The 25,852-nt window shown below is 42.9% G+C and overlaps 2 protein-coding genes across 3 annotated transcripts in view; both read right to left on the bottom strand.

Moving 5' to 3' along the window:
• C1H3orf52 (chromosome 1 C3orf52 homolog) overlaps nt 1-14,352 on the bottom strand; it is a 37,589-nt gene extending 23,237 nt beyond the window's left edge. The window contains exons 1-2 of one of the 2 annotated variants that reach the window (XM_069553118.1): nt 14,024-14,352; nt 2,771-2,900 (exon numbers count right to left, since the gene is read on the bottom strand). In XM_069553118.1, the coding sequence (XP_069409219.1) occupies nt 2,771-2,900; nt 14,024-14,161 (268 nt within the window). In that variant the 5' untranslated portion in view covers nt 14,162-14,352. The remainder of the gene's footprint in view (nt 1-2,770; nt 2,901-14,023) is intronic. The other variant, XM_069553107.1, reaches the window with a different exon arrangement.
• A 9,914-nt stretch (nt 14,353-24,266) lies between these two features.
• TMPRSS7 (transmembrane serine protease 7) overlaps nt 24,267-25,852 on the bottom strand; it is a 53,316-nt gene continuing 51,730 nt past the window's right edge. Inside the window, exon 18 of the mRNA XM_069553095.1 lies at nt 24,267-24,922. Within this exon, the coding sequence (XP_069409196.1) occupies nt 24,752-24,922 (171 nt within the window). The 3' untranslated portion in view covers nt 24,267-24,751. The remainder of the gene's footprint in view (nt 24,923-25,852) is intronic.

The following is a 25,852-nucleotide window of genomic DNA, read 5'->3' as shown; positions in this document are numbered from 1 at the left end:
AAAGTAAAAGTATTTCCCTGATTTAAAAAAAGTAAAAGTTTGAAAATCTCTTGGAGCATCAACACTTTTAAACAATTTTATGACCAAATTAAAAAGAAAGTTTGCACCACAAGTGTTAAGAAAAAGTTCTTCCCTAAATCTGATCCTGTAAACTCTCACGTCCCCTGAGAAACCATGGAGGGAGATGGAATCCTTTCCTCTGCAGGTTGGTCTTCATGATTTGAAGTCAAATGACTCTGAGAATGGAAGACAGCTCTTGGGTCTTGAGTCTTTGGGGTTTTGTTTGTTTCCTTTTTTGTCCACACACTTGGTGGGATCTTAGTTCCCTGACCAGAGATCAAACTCATGCATGGAGTCTTAACCACTGGACCACCAGGAAAGGGCCTGGGTCCAGGGCTTTAGAATCCTGAATATCAAACCAACCAGATCTTTGGCATCATGCTCTGTTATAGGCTCCCGATGCTAGCAGACAGATCAGACAACTTTCAGGCCAGCACTGGCTGGTTGTGACAGGACAAGATTGTGTGACTCAGTTCAGTTTCAACATCTACACGTGGGAGTTGATCAGAAGAGGGAGTACCAACACTCACACTAAACCTACTGTCCTCAGTGTGATGGAGGAGGGGCAGTGGCACCCCTTATCAGCTTCTCCCTACCTCAGGACCAGTCTGTGGCCACAAAGCCACGAAGTGTTTAGCCATCCCACCTAAACACTGCCCTAAGTTACTAAGCAAACATGGTGGCCGCCTGGGAGGCTCAGATGCTGGAGGTTGGCGCACTTCATCAGAGTTTTCCTATTCCTTCAAGCACCATAAAACCTTTCGACAGGAGATGAAAGGGCTGGGACAAGGTGGAACAGGAGGTGAATAACGAATGCAGTCCCTGAGAATTCCCAGGGCCCCCTCTGGAGAAACTCAGGGGCTGACATTCTTGCTCTCATTCTGTGACTGGGTTTGCTATGTACAGCCCGGCTCAACCTTAATCCTGTGGTGACCAGATCACTCTCATGAGCCACTTCAGAGTGAGTATGCCCGCTTCAAAAGAGCCCCCTCACACCGCTGCAGCCTGCAACCACCCCTACAACACAAATGAAAGCATTTTTCTTCTTTCCTTTTTTGAAACAGAAATGATTGAGTATCCCTGCTTCAGAAGAGCCCCTTCACACCCCTGCAGCCGGCAACCACCCCTACACAGAAATGAAAGCATTTTCTTTTCTTTTTTGAAACAGAAATGATTGCCCACGAGGGGGGTGCTATATTTGTCATCATAAAAATCTTAATACTGATAATCATAAAAAAAATAATAGCAACTTCCTAAAAGACTTTTTCGGAGAAGGCGATGGCACCCCACTCCAGTACTCTTGCCTGGAAAATCCCATGGACGGAGGAGCCTGGTAGGCTGCGGTCCATGGGGTCGCTGAGGGTCGGACACGACTGAAGGACTTCACTTTCACTTTTCACTTTCATGCATTGGAGAAGGAAATGGCAACCCACTCCAGTGTTCTTGCCTGGAGAATCCCAGCGACGGGGGAGCATGGTGGGCTGCCGTCTATGGGGTCGCACAGAGTCGGACATGACTGAAGTGACTTAGCAGCAGCAGCAGCAGCAAAAGACTTGTTAAAAGTGTGGAAGAGTACATCATGCAGTAATTTAAAAAATATATATGTGTGTTCACACATAACTTTTAATGAATTGTCAAAATGATTGCAATGTAACATTAAAATCTTACAGTTAAGCCACAAAATTATAAAATTTAAAAAAAAACTGACCTCAAATTATCCTTAAAATGCACGTAAGAAAAAGACTAGAGAAAAGTGTAACAAAATACTAATAATGTGGATGGGCTTTATGGGTAACTGAACATGTACTATTTTCATATTCAGAATAAAAGATAAAACGGGATAATATATGTAGAATACATAGGCAACACCAGCACCGTATGAGTTTTTATTTTGCACACCCATACAACACAAACATAGTGATTTCTAAAAGAAGTCAAGATAATGACAGATAACAGATACATGGTTCTACAGTTTTTAAAATGCTTTCAAATACGTTACTCATCATTTTGTCATTACAATGATGTGCCAGGTATATCAGATGAAGTTGGCTTTATACAATAATAACCCTTTATAATAATGATCTCTACTAAGTAAATTATTTTAAAAATTTTTCAAACACACATGTGTAAGATACAATAAAATATCAATTTATGTTTAAGCAAATTAAAATTTTAAGAAATCTTCAACATCCAGGGCATAGAGTTTAGGGCAAAACAATGGTCCCCATACTTCTACCAGAGTTTATAAAACAAACAAACCAAAAGTAAAATTTAAAAAAAGCAAAAATCATGTATATCGCCCATCTATACAACATAACCCAAAGCAGTTTTAGACTTCCCTGATGGCTCAGACGGTAAAGCATCTGTCTACAATGCAGGAGACCCGGGTTCAAGCCCTGGGTTGGGAAGATCCCCTGGAGAAGGAAATGGCAATCCACTCCAGTATTATTGCCTGGAAAATCCCATGGACAGAGGAGCCTGGTAGGCTACAGTCTATGGCGTCACAAACAAACAAACCAGAAGTAAAATTTAAAAAAAGCAAAAATCATGTATATCGCCCATCTATACAACATACCCCCAAAGCAGTTTTAAATTCATATTATAAGTGATGAAGTAGCAATGAGTACATCTTCAATTTCAGCATTTAAGTCATAAGCATTACATAAGTTCTTAAAACACATCAACTTAGGCACATTTAAAACTCTCTTACCTCCAGTTAGACATAAGCTTATGATGATGACTAGAATGAAACTCAGGAAAACAGAGGCAAGGACCATCCAGAGTTTGCACTTTCCAATCAACTTCTTATTACAAGAGCTCCAAGGGCTTTCCTTGTCAGCCTGGAAAGCAGAGGGAGACTGTGATGCAGTCATTTGGTTTCAAGAAACATTTTTTAATGCTTACTATGGGCCAGTGACACAGAAATGAAGGCAGCAGGATCCTGATCTCAAGGAACTCCACTCTACTGAGCCAAGTTTATGGAGCCTCATAAAGAAGTTAAGGAGAACATGCTCTGGGGACTCTGAGGTGGGAAGAACAGGCAAGATTTTGAAAGATGAACAGAGAAAGGCATTCCAAGCCCAGGAAAGAACATCCTCAGCATTGATTCATACTGAAATTGGCTAAAAGATTCATCTGATGGGAATGCAGGTTTCAGAGGCAAGTAACGACAGTTAAGATCGGAGAGAATGAAAGGCTGGAGCGTCCCTGAAGAGGGTCTCGAATGCTGCCAGAGTGGTGTTGACTTACTCTGGTCTGTACTGGGAACCCACTGAAGATTTTTGGTACGCAAAAGCTGAGTAGACGATTAAGAGAAAAATAATGTATGGTTTAGACCAAGAAAAAGCTAAGAACCTTCTGCTGTGGCCCAGACTCTGGGTAATAAGCAAGGAACACAAGGAAATAAGCCTGCAGTGTGTTCAGTGATGCAGAGGGTGGGGTCAAAGTAAATAATTACAACCAATATGGTCTACAGAACACCATTTCACTTATCTAAACAGCCCTGCAAGGGAGGTGTTGGTGTTGTTACTTAGTCGTCAATTAGTGTCCAATTCTTCTGCAACCTCCTGCACTGTAGCCCTCCAGGCTCCTCTGGCCTTGGGATTTCCCAGGCAAGAATACTGGAATGGGTTGCCATTTCCTTCTCCAGGGAATCTTCCCAACCCAGGGGTTGAACCCTTGTCTCCTGCATTGGCAGGTGGATTCTTTACTACTGAGCCACAAGGGAAGCCCTAACTTTAAGTTAGGATAATAGAAATTACATAAAGTGAAAAGCAAAGAGAACAGAGAGAATAAATAACAGAGCAATGAAGAACTGGGGGACAATATTAAACAACGCAGTACAAAGATAACTGGAATCCCAGAGGGAGAATGAAAAACTGGGGGCAGATAAAATATTTGAAGAAATACTGGATAAAACACATCCTAAGACTACAGACAGGCAGAAAACTACATACTTGAGAAACTTAAGAGTCCAAACTTAGGGAAAACAAACTGTACCTAGATGAATATTCAAATTGCTAAAATCCAAACACACAAAAAATCTTGAAGGCAGCTGGAGGAAACTCATCTTACCTACCCTTGTGGCTTTAATGGTTTTATCCCTAGATTCACATGTTAATGTCCTAAACCACCTGACCCACCACTCCACTGCGGCTGTATTTGGACATGGGCCTGGTAAAGAAGTAATAGAGAATGAAGTTCTAAGGGTTGGATTAGTGTCCTTATGGGGCTTCCCAGGTGGCATTAGCGGTAAAGAACCTGCCAATCCAGGAGACATAGGAGATGCTGTTTCCGTCCCTGGGTGGAGATCCCCTGGAGGAGGGCATGATAACTCACTCCAGTATTCCTACCTGGAGAATCCTATGGACAGAACAGCCTGGTGGCCTACAGTCCATAGGGTCACAAAGAGTCGGACACCACTGAAGTGACTTAGCACACACACACACCATGCAGGGTCCTTATAAGAGATACCAGAGAACTCATACTGTCTCTCTCTCCCTCTGTGAACATGCACCAAGAAAAGGACATGGGACAATACACTGAGAAGGTGGCCTTCTAGTGCAACCACGCTGGCACCCTGATCTTGGACATCCAGTCTCCTGGACTGTGAGAAAATTAATTTCTGTTGTTTATGCCACCTGCCCTGTGGTGCTCTGTCACAGCAGCCCGAGGAGACTACAACACCTACAAGGGAACAAAGATAAGTCCACTTCGAAGAAGCAGTTTGGGAGAGGTCGGCCGGGTTGGGGTTGTATGCTGGCTGAGAGTCACATGGCTCTCCCTCTAGTCCACAGCATCCCTGCATCAGCGTGTGGAGCTCCACTTACGTGTGCACCCAACTCTCTCCTCTCTCAGTACTGTAGCTAACCCCTAAAAGGTTCCATTCCTCTTCTCCTATGTCCTACATGAAAACCATGGGAAACAATGAATATGATGGACAAAAAATGTGGATCTGGACCTGGATCCCAATCCCAGTTATACTACTTAAAGGCAGGCTGACTATCAGCAAACTTCTTACTGAAACTCACTGGCCCCGAGGTTCACAACTGTAAAACATAATAAGTAATAAATCTGGCTCACAGGACTGTTGTAAACACTAGAGATCACGCAGACGAAGCACTCGCTGGACAAGGGCAGAATGGAGGTCGCTCTGTGGCACCCCGGAGCGCACTCGACATTGGCTCTCAACATGGGAGCCAGTGGGTAACACTGAGTGTTCACCTTCCCACCACGCAGCAGCAGGCACCTCCTGGATTGATGCCTTGTTAACTTTCTCTCCCGTGGTGACTTTAGCGGGAGCCATCAGGAAGGGAAACTGTCCACATAAGGACAATGCAGTTTTTCTTACTGAGTGGGTCCCAACCCTCAGAGTCTCCTGAAGGGGAATTTAAACAACACACACCTAGGCACAGATTATAGGGGAAATGGACAGCCCCAGTTTGAAAATGTAAATCTCTCAATGTGAATCAACTGCTTTATCAGAGGTGGGTGGGGGGTCCTGGTCTGGAGCCTCCTGCTCTCCGGAAACCAGGGAAAGTCTCTCCCTTTTGTGAAGGCCTTCCTACCAGGCTGTCTTCAGAGAGCACCCAGTATATGAGCTGTCCACACAGCTAATCTGCTGTGGCCACCACCTGCCTTGTCTGGTTTCAGGTCCAAATATAAACAAATACTGGCCTTGTTTCCCTAGGGAAAGTGAAACCACCCAGAGTGAGGAGTGGCTCTTAAAATTCCCCTGTTCTTATATCCCACACCTCATACAGGTAACAGGCACTTAATAAATGTTCTCCTGAGTTACAGTGGGTGCCCCAAGTATTGAAAATGTACTTGAAAAGTTCTAGAGTAGAGGTCACACTTTGGAGCCCCTGCATGCACTGGCCCTTCAGGTGGTGTATGGTGAGGGGACGGCGTAAAGGCCCCAACATCTAGACAGAGGCAGACCCTCTTGAGGGTGTCTGGAGTCCGAGCGTAAGCCCCTGTCACTCTCACCTGAAGCCTGAGCACTGCTCCAAGGTCACGAAGGCTAGGGCCTCAACAAGGCACACGGCAAAGGGGAGCCCAATACAGGAAGCCTTGAACTTCTCAGGGGATAGAAACCTATCTTCCTGTTAACAGAGGTCCTGAGACATAGTTTTAGTTCTCAAGAGACAGCAGGGACCACAAGTCAGTTCTGTTCAGTTAAGTCACTCAGTCGTGTCCGACTCTTTGCGACCCCATGGACTGTAGCACACTAGGCTTCCCTATCCATCACCAACTCCCGGAGCTTATTCAAACTCATGTCCATCGAGTCGGTGATACCATCCAACCATCTCATCCTCTGTCTACCCCTTCTCCTCCCACCTTCAATATTTCCCAGTATCAGGGACTTTTCAAGTGAGTCAGTTCTTCACATCAGGTGGCCAAATTATTGGAGTTTCAGCTTCAGCATCAGTCCTTCCAATGAATATTCAGGACTGATTTCTTTTAGGATTGGATCCCCTTATAGTCCAAGGGACTCTCAAGAGTCTTCTACAACACCACAGTTCAAAAGCTTCAATTTTTCAGACCTCAGCTTTCTTTATAGTCCAACTCTCAGATCCATACATGACTACTGGAAAAACCATAGCTTTGACTAGACAGACTCTTGTTGGCAAAGTAATGTCTCTGTTTTTGAATATGCTGTCTAGGTTGGTCATAGCTTTTCTTCCAAGGAGCGTGTTTTAATTTCATGACTGCAGGTACCATCTGCAGGGATTTGGGAGCCTGAAAAAATATGTCTCTCACTGTTTCCCTTGTTTCCCTATCTCTTTGCCATAGGACCAGATGCCATGATCTTATTTTCTGAATGTTGAGTTTCACGCCAACTTTTTCACTCTTCTCTTTCACTTTCATCAAAAGGCTCTTCATTTTCTTCTTTGCTTTCTGCCATAAGGGTGGTGTCATCTGCATATCTGAGGTTATTGATATTTCTTCTGGAAATCTTGATTTCACATGATAGCTTGTGCTTCCTCCAGCCTGGCATTTCACATGATATACTGCGCATATAAGTTAAATTAGCAGGGTGACAATATACAGCCTTGACGTACTCCTTTCCCGATTTGGAACTAGTGAGCTGTTCCATGTACAGTTTTAACTGTTGCTTCCTGACCTGCATACAGATTTCTCAGGAGACAGGTCAGGTGGGCTGGTATTCCCATCTCTTGAAGAATTTTCCACAGTTTGTTGTGATCCACAGTCAAAGGCTTTGGAATAGTCAATAAAGCAGAGGTAGACATTTTTCTGGAACTCTCTTGCTTTTTCAATGATCCAATAGATGTTGGCAATTTGATCTATGGTTCCTCTGCCTTTTCTAAATCCAGCTTGAACATCTGGAAGTTCATGGTTCAAATACTGTTGAAGCCTGACTTGGAGAATTTTGAGCATTACTTTACTAGCATGTGAGATGAGTGCAATTGTGCGGTACTTTGAACCTTCTTTGGCATTGCCTTTCTTTGGGATTGAAATGAAAACTGACCTCTTCCAGTCCTGTGACCACTGCTGAGTTTTCCAAATTTGCTGGCATATTAAGTGCAGCACTTTCACAGCATCATCTTTTAGGATTTGAAATAGCTCAACTAGGATTCCATCACCTCCACTAGCTTTGTTTGTAGTGATGCTTCCTAAGGTCCACCCAACTTCGGATTCCAGGACGTCTGGCTTTAGGTGAGTGATCACACCATCGTGATTATCTGGGGTCATGAAGATCTTTTTTGTACAGTTCTTCCGTGTATTCTTGCCCTCTTCTTAATATCTTGTGCTTCTGTTAGGCCCATACTGTTTCTGTCCTTTATTGTGCCCATCTTTGCATGAAATGTTCCCTTGGTATCTTTAATTTTCTTGAAGAGATATCTTTCCCATTCTATTGTTTTCCTCTATTGCTTTGCAATGACCATTGAAATTTTTATCTCTCCTTGCTATTCTTTTGAACTCTGCAGTCAAATGCATATACCTTTCCTTTTCTCCTTTGCTTTTCCCTTCTCTTCTTTTCTCAGCTATTCGTAAGGCCTCCTCAGACAAAAATCTTGCCTTTTTGCATTTCTTCTTCTTGGGGATGGTCTTGATCACTGTCTCTTGTACAATGTCATGAACCTCCATCCATAGTTCTTCAGGCACTCTGTCTATCAGATGTAAGTCCTTTAAATCTATTTGTCACTTCCACTGTATAATTGTAAGGGGTTTGATTCAGGTCACACTTGAATGGTCTAGTGGTTTTTCCTATTTTCTTCAATGTAAGCCTGAATTTGGCAATAAAGAGTTCATGATCTGAGCCACAGTCAGCTCCCCCGGTCTTGTTTTTGTTGACTGTATAGAGCTTCTCCATCTTTGGCTGCAAAGAACATAATCAATCTGATTTTTGTATTAACTGTCTGGTGATGTCCATGTGTACAGTCTTCTCTTGTGTTGTTGGAAGAGGGTGTTTGCTATGACCAGTGCATTCTCTTGGCAAAACTCTGTTAGCCTTTGACCTGCTTCTTTTTTGTACTCCAAGACCAAATCTGCCTGTTACTCCAGGTATCTCTTGACTTCCTACTTTTGCATTCCAGCCCCCTATAATAAAGAGGACATATTTTTTGGGTGTTAGTTCTAGAAGGTCTTGTAGGTCTTCATAGAACCATTCAACTTCAGCTTCTTCAGCATTACTGGCCAGAGCATAGACTTGGATTACTGTGATATGAATGGTTTGCCTTGGAAACGAGCAGAGATCATTCTGTCGTTTTTGAGATTGCATCCAAGTACTGCCTTTTGGACTCTTTTGTTGACTCTGATGGCTACTCCATTTCTTCTAAGGGATTTTTGACCACAGTAGTAGATATAATGGTCATCTGAGTTATATTCACCCATTCCAGTCCATTTTAGTTCACTGATTCCTAAAATGTCCATGTGCACTCTTACCATCTCCTGTTTGATCACTTCCAATTTGCCTTGAGTCATGGACCTAACATTCCAGGTTCCTATGCAGTATTGCTCTTTACAACATCAGACTTTACTTCCATCGCCAGTCACATTCACAACTGGGTGTTGTTTTTGCTTTGGCTCCATCTCTTCATTCTTTCTGGAGTTATTTTCCCACTGATTTCCAGTAGCATATTGGGCACCTACCGACCTGGGGAGTTCATCTTTCAGTGTCTTATCTTTTTGCCTTTTCATGCTGTTCATGGGGTTCTCAAGGCAAGAATACTGAAGTGGTTTGCCATTCCCTTTTCCAGTTTTGTCAGAACTCTCCACCATGACCATCTTGGGTGGCCCTACACGAAATGGCCTGGAGTCTCAAATGAGCCAGAGAATGAGGGTCATGTACCTCTCTGGTCTTTTGGGCCTTCATATATGCTGTCCCCTAAAGACCACAACCAGGACCCTAGTGGTTTGATGAGACCAATATTCTGACTCCCTGGGTGAACTCGGCTCAGAATTACACAGCCCTCCTCTGTAGGAAATGCCTCTTCCAGTCCAGCCCATCACAGCCATCCTATATGCAGCCCCCTTCACCTGCCTGCTGTCAGCTCCAAGGCAGAGACCACGATCCTTTGAATGACTCATCTTCACATCCTATAAGTCATAGTAAAATGGTCAGTTAGCCACACACAAGACAACAACTGAGTACAGGGCTTCTCAGCTGTCTCTACATTAGAGTCAACCCAAGAATTGTTTTTAGAAGTGTCCCCAGGGGATTCCACTGGACCTTGAGGGTGCAGAGCCTCTGACACAAAAGATGTGTGCTACTAGTGCACACTGGGTCATGAAAACACACTGCCTCCTTCACTGCCTTCTTTAGTCTCTCTTGCCCAAGTTCTAGGTCATTAGAAGAGAGGCCACGGGAAGCTTTTTCTCCAGAGTGACTTTCAAAGATTCTTACAAACTGCATCTCACATTCAATGATTGAAGTATACAGCCCAAGAATTTTTGTGATTTTCCTTTGCCTATTCCCCCAGATTTTCACATCCCTCTTCAGATAAGGTTCAAATACATGACATACGGTCCTGCAACAATAGCAGGACTACATAGCTCTTGGATACAAAAGGCTTTTCTTCTCTTTGGCTCAAAGAGAAGTAGAAATTATACGTGTGCACACTCAGTCTTTTCAGTCAGATCCAACTCTGCGATGCTATATACTGTAGCCCACCAGGCTCCTCCATCCATGGGATTCTCCAGGCAGAAATCCTGGAGTGGGTAGCCATTTCCTCCTCTGGGGGATATTCCCAGCCCAGGAATCAAACCCATGTCTCCTGCAGCTCCTGCATTGCAGGCAGATTCTTTACCAATGAGCCACCAGAGAAGCCCAGATACTACACAGATGAGGGGGAAATTTTCTTAGCACACAGTACAATCTGTATTTCAGTGTTCATTGTGGGACTTAATCTACTTGTTGACTGAAGCACAAAAGAGCCAGTTGATCCTAGTCCTAAATTCTAAACAACACATGGCAATGGGCTAATTTTTATCCAACTTATTCAAATCTGCCTTGCCCGCCTCAAAACTCTCCATGTACTGAATTAATAGTTCTTATTATTATGAGGCTACTATCCTTAAAAATGTCTCTGGGACTTCTGTTTAAAAACTGAGGTCAGAGTCCATGTAATAAGCCATAACAGAAAACTAGTCTTGGGACTTCCTTGGTGGTTCAGTGGCTAAGACTCCATGCTTTAAACACAGGCGGCCCGGGTTTGATCCCTGGTCAGGAAACCAACAGGCTGCAACTGAAGATCTCATATGCTGCAATGGAGATCAAAAATCCCATGTGTCACAACTAAGAGTAGGCACAGGCAAACAAATAATTGATTAAAAAAAAAGAGCTAGTCTGGCTCAATTATTCCTGATGGCTTTTCCAGTTTTGACCCAACTTCACTGCCCTGTTTACACTGACAGTAGGCAAAGTGAAGTTCAATGGTGTACAATTTTCCCTTCAATTTCCAAACCCAAATTAAGAAAGGGAAAGAACTTCTTCCCATGACCCTCGAATACTCTCAGATATCCCTTCCAAGTAGGAAGATACTCCATGATATGGGATGTCTTCTTCCCAATGATGCCCAAACTGTTCCCTGCTCCTCACCCATCTACCCATCTGCCTGCAACTCCCTCATCAGTCCCAATTCACCACTCAACTCCTCGTATTTCACCTACGTTCCATCACTTACAGAATCAGTAATAGTATACAGCTTAGGCAATTATACACAAATGAATATAAATTATGCGATTATGCCTATACATTCAAATTAGATGTACATATTAATGTGTGTATATATATATATATATACATATATATATATATACATACACACATATGTGCTTCCCTCGTGGCTCAGATAGTAAAGAATCTACCTGCAGTGCAGCAGACCCAGGTTCCATCCCTGGGTCAGGAAGATCCCCTGGAGAAGAGAATGGCTACCCATTCCAATATTCTTGTCTGGAGAATCTGCTACAGTCCATGGGGTTGCAAAGAGTCGGACAGGACTGAGAGACTAACACTTTCACTTTTCACATATGTGCACACATATAAAATAAATCAACAAAAGCAGCATAAGTCTGAATCCTAAAAAGCCTGGGTTCAATCTCAGAGCCAACGAACTTCAGTATTTTGGTAACTTCTCTGAGCCTCAAGTTCTTCACTCTTTGTCAAATCAGAATGAAGTTAGTTGTGCTAATTAAATGCATTTATGTAGCAGAAGTATTTGACACATGATAGGTACAAAACATATGGTTAATAAGACCACATGGTCTTATGCTACATTTCAAAACTGGAAATCTTAACATACAGTATAAAGAGACCTACACACCAAATTCTTAAGAGTCTGTATCTCATGCTTATGCTACACTTGTTGACTTTTCAATTTAAAATACACTTCCACTGATGCTATGGAACCAAAGAGAATGATCAACACATTAGATGAGGATCTTTTCTCTTTTCTAAAGTTTTTCCTCTTCAAGCATTTCTAGAATGTTCTCCAAATGCTGATGTAACCTTCATCTGCACACCATTCTGTTCCTCACACAGCTATCCTATTCAGTGGCCTACAAAGCTAGTTCACAAGGAAGTCTCAGATATCTGTATACACCTGGCTAACAAGGAAGTAATTAAAACATGAAAGAGCAATCTCTACCAAGCAGGTACTAAACGATAATAAAATACTGACACCCTATATATGTCCGGCTCCTCCACTGACTTAATGTGCATTCCCAGGCTCACAGAAGACTGGTTGGCCACATTACATTACCGTCAGTTGACAGCTGGGAAAAGAAAACGTACACCTTAGTTCCTTGCCTCGGGACACACCTTTTAGTAGGGAAGGTGTCACCAGAACTCAGATGTCTGGATTCAGTCCCAAACCATGGAGTCCCTGGGGTTCCTGGGTCTACCCAACATGAGGCAAGTACTCCCAGTTCCCACTCCCTGACATTGCCTTGGAGGACCCATACAAGTCCACCCAAGCAAGTCCACCATTACAACCACATACACAGAGATCAGATCATCTTTCTTCAACATTCCTTGTCCTGTGGCATTCATCTTTCATTCAAATATAAAGTACCAAATTACTCTCCAGGGTACCTATAAAAGCAGACTTTACATTATTTCCAGGAATCAAGAAGACGGCAAAAGCAATGCTTTCAACTTCTGAATTTCCTGTTTACCCCTCAAATTAACAGCTGAACAGTCAAAGAAACAGGAAGTGGAGGAGAGGGACCCAGAAAGGTCAGGTTGTAAGCATATGTATATACATGGGGAGGTCCATATACCTAGTAAACATCAAGCCACTTTGAAGGGTTAATCAGAAGGTAGAATTCAAAGTCTCTGCTGTTTTACAAGCATTTGATGAGAATGAATAAGTTTCCTGTCACTGTTAGGGCTGAATCAGAAAAGAGTTCTGTCTAAACATCACCAGCGACTTTCTCAGAAACTGAAATGAGGCCAAAGCAAACGACCATAGTCTAGTTCTTTGAGACACGAACCTGGAAACTGAGTTAGGCAGGGCAAGTTCACTCCCATCCCACCCCCACCCCAGTCCTCTGGGCTAAGTGCTCAATCGCTTCAGTAGCAGACTCTTGGCGACCCCTCGGACTGCAACCGGCCAGGCTCCTCTGTCCGCGGGATTCTCCAGACAAGAATACTGGAGTGGGTTGCCATTTCCTTCTCTTGCCCTTTTTCTCCCTTCTCCCCTACATCTCTTTCTGCGAAACCAAATGTCCAGACTGGGCGAAGAAGACATAAAAGTGTGGACCCAGGGGATGGTTAGCCAAGATGGATGATAGTGGGCAGTGGGTGAAGGCTGGGGGTGGGGGAGTAGGAGGGGAACAAGTGGCAAGGCAGTATAGAAAAGGAAGGCTAAGAGATTCTCAAGAAAAGAAGACTCCGGTTATCATTCTAACTCTTTGCACCGGGGGTGGGGGTGGGGGGATTTTTGAAAGTTAAAAAAATTTTCAAAACCACCTCTGCTGCTGCTGCTGCTACTAAGTCGCTTCAGTCGTATCCTACTCTGTGCGACCCCACAGACGGCAGCCCACCAGGCTTCCCCGTCCCTGGGATTCTCCAGGCAAGAACACTGGAGTGGGTTGCCATTTCCTTCTCCAATGCATGAAAGTGAAAAGTCAAAGTGACGTCGCTCAGTCGTGTCTGACTCTTCGCGACCCCATGGACTGCAGCCTACCAGGCTCCTCTGCCCATGGGATTTTCCAGGCAAGAGTACTGGAGTGGGGTGCCATTTGATTCTCTCTCTGAAGAGAAGAGCGCACACTTCGCTGATAAAACTCCTTAATCCCTGAGTCGGAGGGATCCGAGGGCAGGCTCAGGCTGGAGGGCACTTCTGTGTCTGTTCCATTCAGAATGTTCCAGAGAGCACCAGGGGCGCTGGGGGTCGGCTGCGCCCGGGGAGCTGCCTGGAAACCTGAAACTGTGCCCTACCACGCCCGGGTCCTGGCCTGCAGCCAACAGCGGCCAGCGCCAAGGAGAGCTTACCTGGGCTGGGCAGGGCCCCTCGGCTAAAGAAAGGATGCCCTGGACGGCTCCGTTGAGAGGCGTCTGCTCGTCTGACTGCCCCTGGATCACCGAGAGCTCCAGCTCATCTCGGGGAGATGGGGGACTGGCCCCCTCCATGAACCGGCAGAGGGGACTAAACAGCCCGCCAGGAAGCAGCACGCGCACACCCGCGGGTGCAGAGTCCAAAGTGGCCCAGCGAGCTACTCACTCCACCCCCGGGCGGGGAGGCCTCGGGTGGTAGGCGGGACCCGACGGGGCGGGGCGGGCCGGCCGCTGCCTTTAGCGCGGGGGAAGCGCGCCTCGCTCCCTCCAGGCGCCGCAGGTATTACCAGCTGTGAGCTCGTGAGCACTGCGGAAGAAGGCTGTTTTTCTGGTTTGTTCAGGGCGCTGCCTGCTCTGCCATTTTCAATTCGCACAATTCAATACAAAGCAGAAGCTGAGTGGGTGGCCTGATTGGGCTTTGGGCTTTGGGCTTTGACATGGATGGACATTCCACCCTCCCCGAGCAGTCGTCCGTTGCCAGGGCTTGCTCCAGCTTTCACTGCCTAGCAAAATTTCATTCATTTAATCCCATCACTTAGTGTCAAATAGATGGGGAAACAACGAAAACAGTAAAAGATTTTATTTTCTTGGGCTCCAAAACCACTGTGGACGGTGACTGCAGCCATGAAATCAAGAGACTTGCTCCTTGGAAGAAAAGCTGATAAACCACATATAAAAGCTAGACCACATATAAAAAGAGACATTACTTTGCGGACAAAAGTCCATATAGTCAAAGCTATGGTTTTTCCAGTAGTCATGTATGAATGTGAGAGTTGACCATAAAGAAGGCTGAGTGCCAAAGAACTGACACTTTCAAACTGAAGTTTGGAGAAGACTGTTAAGAATCTCTTGGACTGCAAGAAGGTCAAACCAGTCAATCCTAAAGGAAATCAACCCTGAATATTCACTGAAAGGACTGATGCTGAAGCTGAAGCTCCAATACTTTGATCACCTGATGAGAAGAGCCGACTCATTGGAAAAGACCCTGATACTGGGACAGATAGAAAGCAAGAGAAAGGGACGACAGAGGATGAGGTTGTTGTATGGCATCACCGACTCAATGGAGGTGAGTTTGAGCAAGATCTGGGAGATGGTGAAGGACAGGGAAGCCTGGCATGCTGCAGTTCATGGGGTCGCAAAGAGTCGGACAAGACTGAGTGCCTGAACAACAGCAACAATGAACATATAACTGTCTCCTGAGTGCCAGCCATCGTACAAGGTACTAAGCAAATGAAGGTGACTAATACACACAAATCCACCCTTTCTTATGAGTCTAGAGTCAGACAAAGACACATTGATGAGTAGAGGAGGGGACTGCAGGCTCAGGAACCAGGATGCCTAGACTAATCCCTTCTCACGGCGAGAGGGGTTCCGAACTTTGAGACCTTGGGCTTCAGCTCTCTGTGCTGAATTTTCTCATCTGGAAAGTCGACCTAATGTTAATACCCACCTAATGGAGTTGTTGCCAGGATTAAAAGAGTTGATGTCAGCAAAGCAGTCAGACATATGTAGCTAACATTCATAAACCTTGGTGATTATTAAATGCGTTTGAGAAGAGGAGTCGCAGGTACTGAGAGGGTAACAGGCAAGAAAGGCCAGTTCAATAGAGTCCCTCAGTCCTGTCCGACTCTTTGTGACCCCATGAATCACAGCACGCCAGGCCTCCCTGTTTATCACCATCTCCTGGAGTTCACTCGGACTCATGTCCATTGAGTCAGTGAGGCCATCCAGCCATCTCATCCTCGGTTGTCCCTTTCTCCTACTGCCCCCAATCCCTCCCAGCATCAGAGTCTTTTCCAATGAGTTAACTCTTCTCATGAGGTGGCCAAAGTACTGGAGTTTCAGCTTTAGCATCATTCCCTCCAAAGAAATCCCAGGGCTGATCTCCTTCAGAATGGACTGGTTGGATGTCCTTGCAGTCCAAGGGACTCTCAAGAGTCTTCTCCAACACCACAGCTCAAAAGCATCAATTCTTCGGCACTTAGCCTTCTTCACAGTACAACTCTCACATGCACACGTGACCACAGGAAAAACCATAACCTTGACTAGACAGACCTTAGTCGGCAAAGTAATGTCCCTGCTTTTGAATATGCTATCTAGGTTGGTCATAACTTTTCTTCCAAGGAGTAAGCATCTTTTAATTTCATGGCTGCAGTCACCATCTGCGGTGATTTTTGAGCCCAGAAAAATAAAGCCTGCCACTGTTTCCACTGTTTCCCCATCTATTTCCCATGAAGTGATGGGACCAGATGCCATGATCTTCGTTTTCTGAATGTTGAGCTTTAAGCCAACTTTTTCACTCTCCTCTTTCACTTTCATCAAGAGGCTTTTTAGCTCCTCTTCACTTTCTGCTATAAGGGTGGTGTCATCTGCATATCTGTGGTTATTGATATTTCTCCTGGCAATCTTGATTCCAGCTTGTGTTTCTTCCAGCCCAGCGTTTCTCATGATGTACTTTGCATATAAGTTAAATAAGCAGGGTGGCAATATACAGCCTTGACGTACACCTTTTCCTTTTTGGAACCAGTCTATTGTTCCATGTCCAGTTCTAACTGTTGCTTCTTGACCTGCATACAGATTTCTCAAGAGGCAGGTCAGGTGGTCTGGTATTCCCATTTCTTTCAGAATTTTCCACAGTTTATTGCGATCCACATAGTCAAAGGCTTTTTCATAGTCAATAAAGCAGAAATAGATGTTTTTCTGGCACTCTCTTGCTTTTTCCATGATCCAGCGGATGTTGGCAATTTGATCTTTGGTTCCTCTGCCTTTTCTAAAAGAAGCTTGAACATCAGGAAGTTCACGGTTCACATATTGCTGAAGCCTGACTTGGAGAATTTTGAGCATTACTTTACTAGCATGTAAGATGAGTGCAATTGTGCGGTAGTTTGAACATTCTTTGGCATTGCCTTTCTTTGGGATTGGAATGAAAACTGACCTTTTCCAAGTCCTGTGGCCACTGCTGAGTTTTCCAAATTTGCTGGCATATTGAGTGCAGCACTTTCACAGCATCATCTTTCAGGATTTGAAAGAGCTCAACTGGAATTCCATCACCTCCACTAGCTTTGTTTGTAGTGATGCTTTCTAAGGCCCACTTGACTTCACATTCCAGGATGTCTGGCTCTAGATGAGTGATCACATCATCATGATTATCTGGGTCGTGAAGATCTTTTTTGTACAGTTCTTCTGTGTATTCTTGCCACCTCTTCTTAATATCTTCAGCTTCTGTTAGGTCCATACCATTTCTGTCCTTTACTGAGCCCATCTTTGCAAGAAATGTTCCATTGGTATCTCTAATTTTCTTGAAGAGATCTCTAGTCTTTCCCATTCTGTTGTTTTCCTCTATTTCTTTGCATTGATCGCTGAAGAAGGCTTTCTTATATCTTCTTGCTATTCTTTGGAACTCTGCATTCAGATGCTTATATCTTTCCTTTTCTCCTTTGCTTTTTGCCTCTCTCCTTTTCACAGCTATTTGTAAGCCCTCCCCAGACAGCCATTTTGCTTTTTTGCATTTCTTTTCCAGGGGGATGGTCTTGATCCCTGTCTCCTGTACAGTGTCACAAACCTCATTCCACAGTTCATCAGGCACTCTATCTATCAGATCTAGGCCCTTAAATCTATTTCTCACTTCCACTGTATAATCATAAGGGATTTGATTTAGGTCATACCTGAATGGTCTAGCGGTTTTCCCTACTTTCTTCAATTTAAGTCTGAATTTGGTAATAAGGAGTTCATGATCTGAGCCACAGTCAGCTCCTGCTCTTGTTTTTGCTGACTGTATATAGCCTCTCCATCTTTGGCTGCAGAGAATATAATCAATGTGATTTCGGTGTTGGCCATCTGGTGATGTCCATGTGTAGAGTCTTCTCTTGTGTTGTTGGAAGAGGGTGTTTGCTATGACCAGTGCATTTTCTTGGCAAAACTCTATTAGTCTTTGCCCTGCTTCATTCCGCATTCCAAGGCCAAATTTGCCTGTTACTCTAGGTGTTACTTGACATCCTACTTTTGCATTCCAGTCCCCTATGATGAAAAGGATATTTTTGGGGGGTGTTAGTTCTAAAAGGTCTTGTAGGTCTTCATAAAACCGTTCAACTTCAGTTTCTTCAGCGTTACTGGTTGGGGCATAGACTTGGATAACTGTGATATTGAATGGTTTGCCTTGGAGACGAACAGAGATCATTCTGTCGTTTTTTAGATTGCATCCAAGTACTGCATTTCGGACTCTTTTGTTGACCATGATGGCTACTCCATTTCTTCTGAGAGATTCCTGCCCGCAGTAGTAGATATAATGGTCATCTGAGTTAAATTCACCCATTCCAGTCCATTTTAGTTTGCTGATTTCTAGAATGTCGATGTTCACCCTTGCCATCTCTTGTTTGACCACTTCCAATTTGCCTTGATTCATGGACCTGACATTCCAGGTTCCTATGCAATATTGCTTTATAGCATCGGATCTTGCTTCTATCACCAGTCACATCCACAACTGGGTATTGTTTTTGTTTTGGCTCCATCCCTTCATTCTTTCTGGAGTTACTTCTCCACTGATCTCCAGTAGCATATTGGGCACCTAATGACCTGGGGAGTTCCTCTTTTGGTATCCTATCATTTTGCCCATGAACAGCAGGAAGGCCAGGGGTCTCCAAATGGAAAAAATAACCTGCAAGTGTCAACAACAACCTTTCAGTACCCCACCACCACCACTGCCACATATACACATACACACACACAGTCTTAGGAAAAAATTATGCACCAACCCACAATCCAAGTCCATGGTTCAGAACTTCTGGTCTTATGAGCGTGAAATTGTTTGCTAAGCAGGGTGTGTGCTGAGAGCCAGCTTGCTTCCCTAGTTCTCATCCCTGTCTCCAACAAACACACATAGTGAGATAAGTTTGTGTTGCAGACGCATTGCATAAAAATTAGCTCCATTTCAGAAGACACTGACTTGTGTCCAAAAATCCAGCATCCTTGATGCCTGCTCTTCAGATACTGCCTAGATATCCGATCTCTCTAATTGTTTCTTGCCTGCTACCGACTCATTTGGACTTGGGATTCCATCAGCCTGCCAAATGGGGTCCAGCTAACTGTAGCCGGTCAGCTGCTGGCTGGCACTGGCTTCTCCTTTTTCTACCCTAAAAGGCAGATCTTGCAAGACTCAGTCTGCATTCTCAGCTAGAACTCTTTAAGAGGATTTTTAATGAAGGAGCAAGGGTTAAGGGAACCAAGAAGGGATGCTGAGGCACCCAAGTTCTAGCAACAGCAGAAAGCCCTCTGTACCCTAAGGCCTAAAAGGGAGTAGAGCCTGATTAAAAACCAGAGCCATTAAGTTGTACCATTGTGACAGGATCTGCATTTGTAGCCACTGCCAGGACCATGGTCTAACAGTGCATGTGTGCATGCTAAGTCGCTTCAGTCATGTCCAACTCTGTGCAACCCTATGGATGGTAGCCTGCCAGGGTTCTCTGTCCCTGGGATTCTTTAAGCAAAAATACTGGAGTGGATTGCCATGTCCTTCTCCAGGGTATCTTTCCAACCCAGGGATGGAACCTGAGCCTCTTACATCTCTTGCATTGGCAGGTGGGTTTTGTTTTTGTTTGTTGTTGTTTTTTTTTTTGTTTAACCACCAGTGCCACCTGGGAAGCTATATGGCCCAACAAGAAGGAAAAGTACTCTGATTTTCTCCCCAACTACTAGGAGCCTGCCTGTAACTCCCACTGGAAACTGGTGATGGAGGATAGGGATCAGCCTCCCAGGCTCAGAGCAGAGAATGAATCAGAGGTGCAAATAGGGAAGAACCCGCTCATATACCTTTCCCTGCAATAACCAACTTCCAGTTTATCTTCTCAGACATTTAGTAGTCAGTAGTCTCCTCTGGCCTAACCACATTCCTCTTCCTGGTTGGCTCTCACCCTCCCCCATTCTGTTGCTTCCCCTACTTCTTTGTGAATGGTGTTCCCTCTGCTTGAAATGCTTTTTCTTCCACTCCAGCCCATTTCTGTATGGAGAACTTCCATATGTCTTTAAATCTTAGCTGAAACACACTTTTTCCCACTAAACTTTCTCTGATTCCCCTCCTCCACGAAAAGTTATCCACACTGTTCTCTGCTACCAATACATGTTGTTTCTGGGCCAACTATGTCACATATCCAGTCTAATTTAATTCAAATGGTAGTACTGAGTGATTGCTATGTTTCAGGCATTCTTCTGGGTGCTTGAGATGTGTCTGAAGAGATAGCTGAATAAAACAAACTCATTGTCATTGTGAGGGTAATATTTATCAATGGGAAGCAAATATAAGTAATATTTCTAGAATATTCGAAGGTGCTGTGTGCTGTGGAAAAGACAAACAGAGTAAGGGAGGCTGGAGAGCTGAGTGGTGCAGGTTGGGAGCTGTGATTATAAATTGGATGGCCAACTAAGGCTTCATTAAGAAAATGAAATTTGAGCAAAGAGTTAAAGATGATAAGGGAATTAGCTGTACAGATTTCTGAAAAAAAGAAGGAACTCCAGGACAAAGGACCTGAGGCTGGAGGCTGTTTGACTTTTACTGTCTGAGAACCACTAAAGATGCCAGAATGGCTGACATGGAGTATGAAGAGCAATATTTTTTTCCTTGTCTGTCTCCTCCATTTGTTTAAACTCCTGGAATCTATCCAGCACAGGGCCCTCTGTAATTGTTGATTAACTAGACTAGTCTCCGAAATGATAACTTGCTAGACCCGAGGCCTAAGACCCCAACTAGAACCATTGTTGTATTGTTGTTTAGTCGCTAAGTCATGTCCAGCTTTTTTGTTACTCCAGGGATTCCCTGATGGCTCAGCAGTAAAGAGTCTATCTGCAATGCAAGAGATGCAGGAGATGGAGTGTCAGTCCCTGGGTCAGGAAGATACCCTGGAGAAGAAAATGGCAACCCTCTCCAGTATTCTTGTCTAGTAAATTACATGGACAGAGGAGCCTAGAGGGCTACAGTCCATAAGGTCTCAAAAAGTTGGGCACAACTGAGCTCGCACAAACACTGAACTATTGCCCACCAACTCCTCGGTCCATGGAATTTTTCAGGCAAGAATATTGGAGTGGGTATGTCCTTCTCCAAATGATCTTACTGACCCAAGAATCAAACTCTCATCTCCTGCATTGGCAGGTGGATTCTTTCTACTGAGCCACCAGGGAAGCCCTGATTAGAACCATTAAAACCTCTCAAACCCCAGGTCCCATTCTTACCCAGCCCCAGGGAACTTTTCCCATGAAAGCTCAGTCTCAGTGAGAGATCCCCTCTGTCGTGTCAGATGGATTGTAGCTATCTTCCAAGCCTGGTTTCTCCATGAGCAGATGTCTAAAAATCTCCTTCACTCCTGCAGAGAATCAAAAAGCTACTGTTTCCTGTCATATGCACAGTCTACACCAGATTTCTCAATGCCTTCTGAGTACAGTGAAGTGAGGCTTATATATTCTCTTACCTAGATTCTAATGCATTTCCAGAATTTCATAAACCTAGCCCCTGTACACTGTTGACATCCCTATGGCAGCATAAGTTTTGAAGAAGAGTTAGGATCAAATTTAAACACTTGCTATCTGTGTGTTCCTGGGCAAGTTGTTTAAAGTCTATGAGCTTCTCTCCTCCTTATAAAATGGTTCCTACCCAGTAGAATTAGGAGGATTAAATGAGGCAATTAAAGAATGCATTTATCCCTGTGCCTGGCAAAAGCAGAATCTCAGTAAATATTCCCAATGTTCCTTTCTTTTCCATGACTATGCGTATCTCTGTAACTAAAACCTGCCCACCCCAAATTCTTTGCTCCCAGAAATAACCTTTGTATACTGAATATATTGACTTGTTTTCCTGTCCTATCAAATTTTCTGGATTACTAACACTTGCTGACACCTCACAATATACTCACAATGAACTACTTAAATTCTTACTTGTAACTTGTTCTGATTTCTGATAACTGCAAATTTTTTCATCCCTAGCCAGCTGACCTAGAATCTATATGGATGTTGCAATTTCTATTTGAGGACTTTTTTAACTCTGCCAGTCTGACTCTAAACTAAGGATTCAGAAGTAGTTAGAAAGAAGTGTTTCTCCCTGGAGGTAGAACCAAATTTAGATTAAATAATTCTTGTTGACGCCTTAGGATTTGTGAATGAGGAACCAAATTCTATTTAGATTTGTTTTTGCATTTTCTTCAAAACTTCTATAGGGGTGGCTTTTTAAAGGATATTATTCTTTCATAAATACCTCTTTAAATGTGCTTTCAAAAAGTATACTGTTCTTGCACAAATAGTTCTTTTTAATATAATCTAAAAATTATTATTGACTCAATTACTTTAGTTCGTTCAAGTTGTCAAATGTAAATAACATTAAAAAATTAAAACATGCTTCTTGCCAAGACTTGCTGACCAGTATAAAATGTTCAGTTTTGCTTTTCTTGTCATAATACTTGTTCTTCTTTCTTCATCTCTTGTAAAAGCAAGTAATTTCCCAAATGGTTATCATATAAAACAAAAAGTAACACCATTAAAGTGACATCAGTAAAGCATCTCATTAGCTTCAAATAGATTTATGCCTTTTCAAAACACCGCAATTGTACCCATATGTTGTCAGATGGCAAGCAGCACTATGCTGAACATCAGTAGTTGGGTCAGCCATGCAGAATAATCAAAGCAGAACACAACTGAGAAATAGTTGGTTGGCTTGTAGTGTTTCATTTCGCAGTTATCGAGGCACTGTGAAGGAGGCCAGGAGTCCCTACAAATTCTCCCCAGTAGTCTGACACATGGAAATGCTCCAGTCTTTGTTTTTGGAGACCATTCCCCACTGCTAAATAACCCAATCTTGGAATTTGCCTCTACTCACATTTTTGCAAGAATGAAGTAGACATTTCCACACTGTTCAGGTTATAAAGGCATCTTGGCATGAAATAGCCAAATAAGTTAGGCTGGTGTTTCTCAACCTTTCCTCCATCTCTGCACTGATGAGGATCATGGTACACTCACATTAGCACCAGCTAGTGCTTAGAATGGTACCAAGTATGTGTGGTTTGAAAACTCTCTCTGATGAATCTGAAAGATCATGCCAGCCATCCTTCATTTCCTAACTGAGATCATAAACTTGTATAAAGTTGTGAAATATTCTGTTGAAATACAAATTTCCTTAGAAATGGTCATAAATAAAAAGTACAATTCACCATGTACCTAGGTCACAGCATTATGAGGCAAAACAAACCTTGGTTTTAAGAACTGTCAGCCTAATTTGCTCTTCTCTGCAGTGGATTCAGTAGCTAAGCTCCCATTTGTGGATTAAGTGGTGACTTGGCCCTCTGAATGGTACTATGTCACAGCTAGATAATGAATCCGGAAAGATCTATTCAGAGGGTATCACTAAAATCGATATTTTAAAATGGATATCAAAATGGATATTTCTGAAGGAAATAGTCTTTTAGTAAATCAAAATATGTTTTGCAAACTGGAAAATATTCACTCTCTCAGGGAAATCATATTCAGAGTCCAGTCTTACTATCTGATCCTGGTTATGACCCCTTTTGCTCTCTCTTCTTCTGCTGTTACATTAAGATTTTCCGAAGTCCTATGAAAACCAGTCCCACTATTTTGAGCCCTACCAAAAAAATAGCATTGCTATTACTTTTTTGACTTAGTCCCAGGGAAAAAAATAACATCATTCTTCTTTCTGCTTTTTTTTATCTATTTGGTGATATTGTTAAGTCTGGCCTCTTTTAATGAAAAGTTTATTCTGAGATAAAGTGTGAAACACACTAAATCTGGACAAAATAAATCAATAAGTGTGATGTACTGAGCATGTACTATAGATTTACAACTATGCTAGATATTATAAGGCTATGCAAATAAAAGAAAATCTTGGCCATTTGAGTTTTATAAAAGGATCAGAAGTTAGATGATTTCTGAAAATTCTCCCTTTCAAAACAATCATCCAAAAACTCTTTTGTCTTTCAATTGTTGGCCAGCCTTGCCACAATTTTTTTTAAATCCCATATAAATGTTTTCAATCCTCCTACCAGAATGCTTCATTCTATCATTTTAATGAAAAGTACTAATTGTTAGTTTTGTTAGCTGATTGATGGTTTCTCTGTACACAATACTACCATGTTATTGCTGAAGAAATGTCCCCGTGATATGGTTAGACCAAATACTGGAAAATGACAATATAGGTATTTCCTCTGTCAGTAACAGAGTTTGCCTTTATTTGCTTCGTGAAGGAGTCATTTTTATACATTCCATTAGAACACCAAAGATCAGGTGTGATTTTCTTTTTATGGAACTTATTTCAATAAATCATATTTACCTAGATCTTTATAAATATCTGCCCTTGAATAGGAACATAAATTAAGGTGTGGATTCCTGAACATCTCACCGACTTATCTTATTTTAGAGGCTTGGTTCATGACATTACTTTCATTTTCTTCCATTCCTGAATCAAGGTCCCTTTGATCCTTAAGAATGAATACAGCTGTATCCTAGACGCAATTTTTCTTGGAATAAAATACATATTAATCTTTGTCTTTCAATAAATACCAAATGTATGCAATCTGAAATTTCCAGAAGAAAAAAATTATCTCATTTTATTGACAATTACTGCATTTCTTTTTAAAGAATCTATCACATAAGACACAGTCAAAAATCAAACTTGCACAATTACAAAAGAGAAGGGACATATTTATGAATCCAGGGAACAAAGTTTGACACCCTTGTGTAAACACCAGGAAAGTTTGGTCTTCCACATCCATGACCCCAGCTAACAATGCCAGTCAAAATCCATTTTCCATCACTCTTTCTTCGACAGGATAAAGGTCCACCTGAATCTCCCTATAGAAGAAGATAACATTAAGTAAAAAGCATTTTTGTTCCATGGTTGTCGATTTTGTTATTAAAGTGCCTAATGAATTGTGTTCAAACTCTGAGTCTGACAGGGTTCTTAGCTAATTCCTATGCAGTTTGGGGAAGTATTAAGAAATAATGTGAAACTTCTAATGTCATTTTAGAATTATTTTTCCTATAATCAAAAAGGTGCATTCATCATAAGAAACTTGATTCTTTAGGCCAGGAGTAACACTGGAAGATTCTTGCAAAGGAATCAACTTTCACATACCTCCAAACAAATAGCAAACCTCAATAATACAAATAGTAGTAGTAGTAAGAGTAATAATAATAGCTAACATTTATTTAGTGCTGGGATATGCTAAGCACTATTTTGGGTCATTGAATCCTCATAATAACCTTTTGCCTCTTCATGGTTCACAGCCTTGTCATGGTGAAGGGGCTTGCATAACTCAATGAAGCTATGAGCCATGCTGTGCAGGGCCACCCAAGATGGCCAGGTCATAGTGGAGAGTTCTGACAAAACATGGTCCACTGGAAGAGGGGATAGCAGAACACTCCAATGTTCCTGCCATGAAAACCCCATGAACAGTCTGAAAACATGAAAAGATACGATATCAGATGAGCCCCCCAGGTTGGAAGGTGTTCAGTATACTACGAGGGAGGGGTCAAGAAGACTTGTACACGACTGAGTGACTTTCACTTTCGTTTAGTGGTCGTATGTGCTAAGCACTGTTTTGGGTCATTTAATCTTCATAATAACCTTTTGACGCATGGTTATCTTAGAGGATTGGTTGACTTCTACCTCTATGCCATGCAACTTCAGTGTTGGCTTATGGCCGTGAGGGAAAAAAGGAAAGGAGACCCTCTTTAGTTGGCAAGGTCCAATGACACAGCCCCAAGATCACAGGCTGATAG

The sequence above is a fragment of the Ovis canadensis genome, chromosome 1, assembly GCF_042477335.2.
Source record: "Ovis canadensis isolate MfBH-ARS-UI-01 breed Bighorn chromosome 1, ARS-UI_OviCan_v2, whole genome shotgun sequence".
Taxonomy (NCBI): domain Eukaryota; kingdom Metazoa; phylum Chordata; class Mammalia; order Artiodactyla; family Bovidae; genus Ovis; species Ovis canadensis.
The sequence above is the reverse complement of the archived record's forward strand: the minus strand, read 5'-3'. Positions and strand labels throughout refer to the sequence as shown.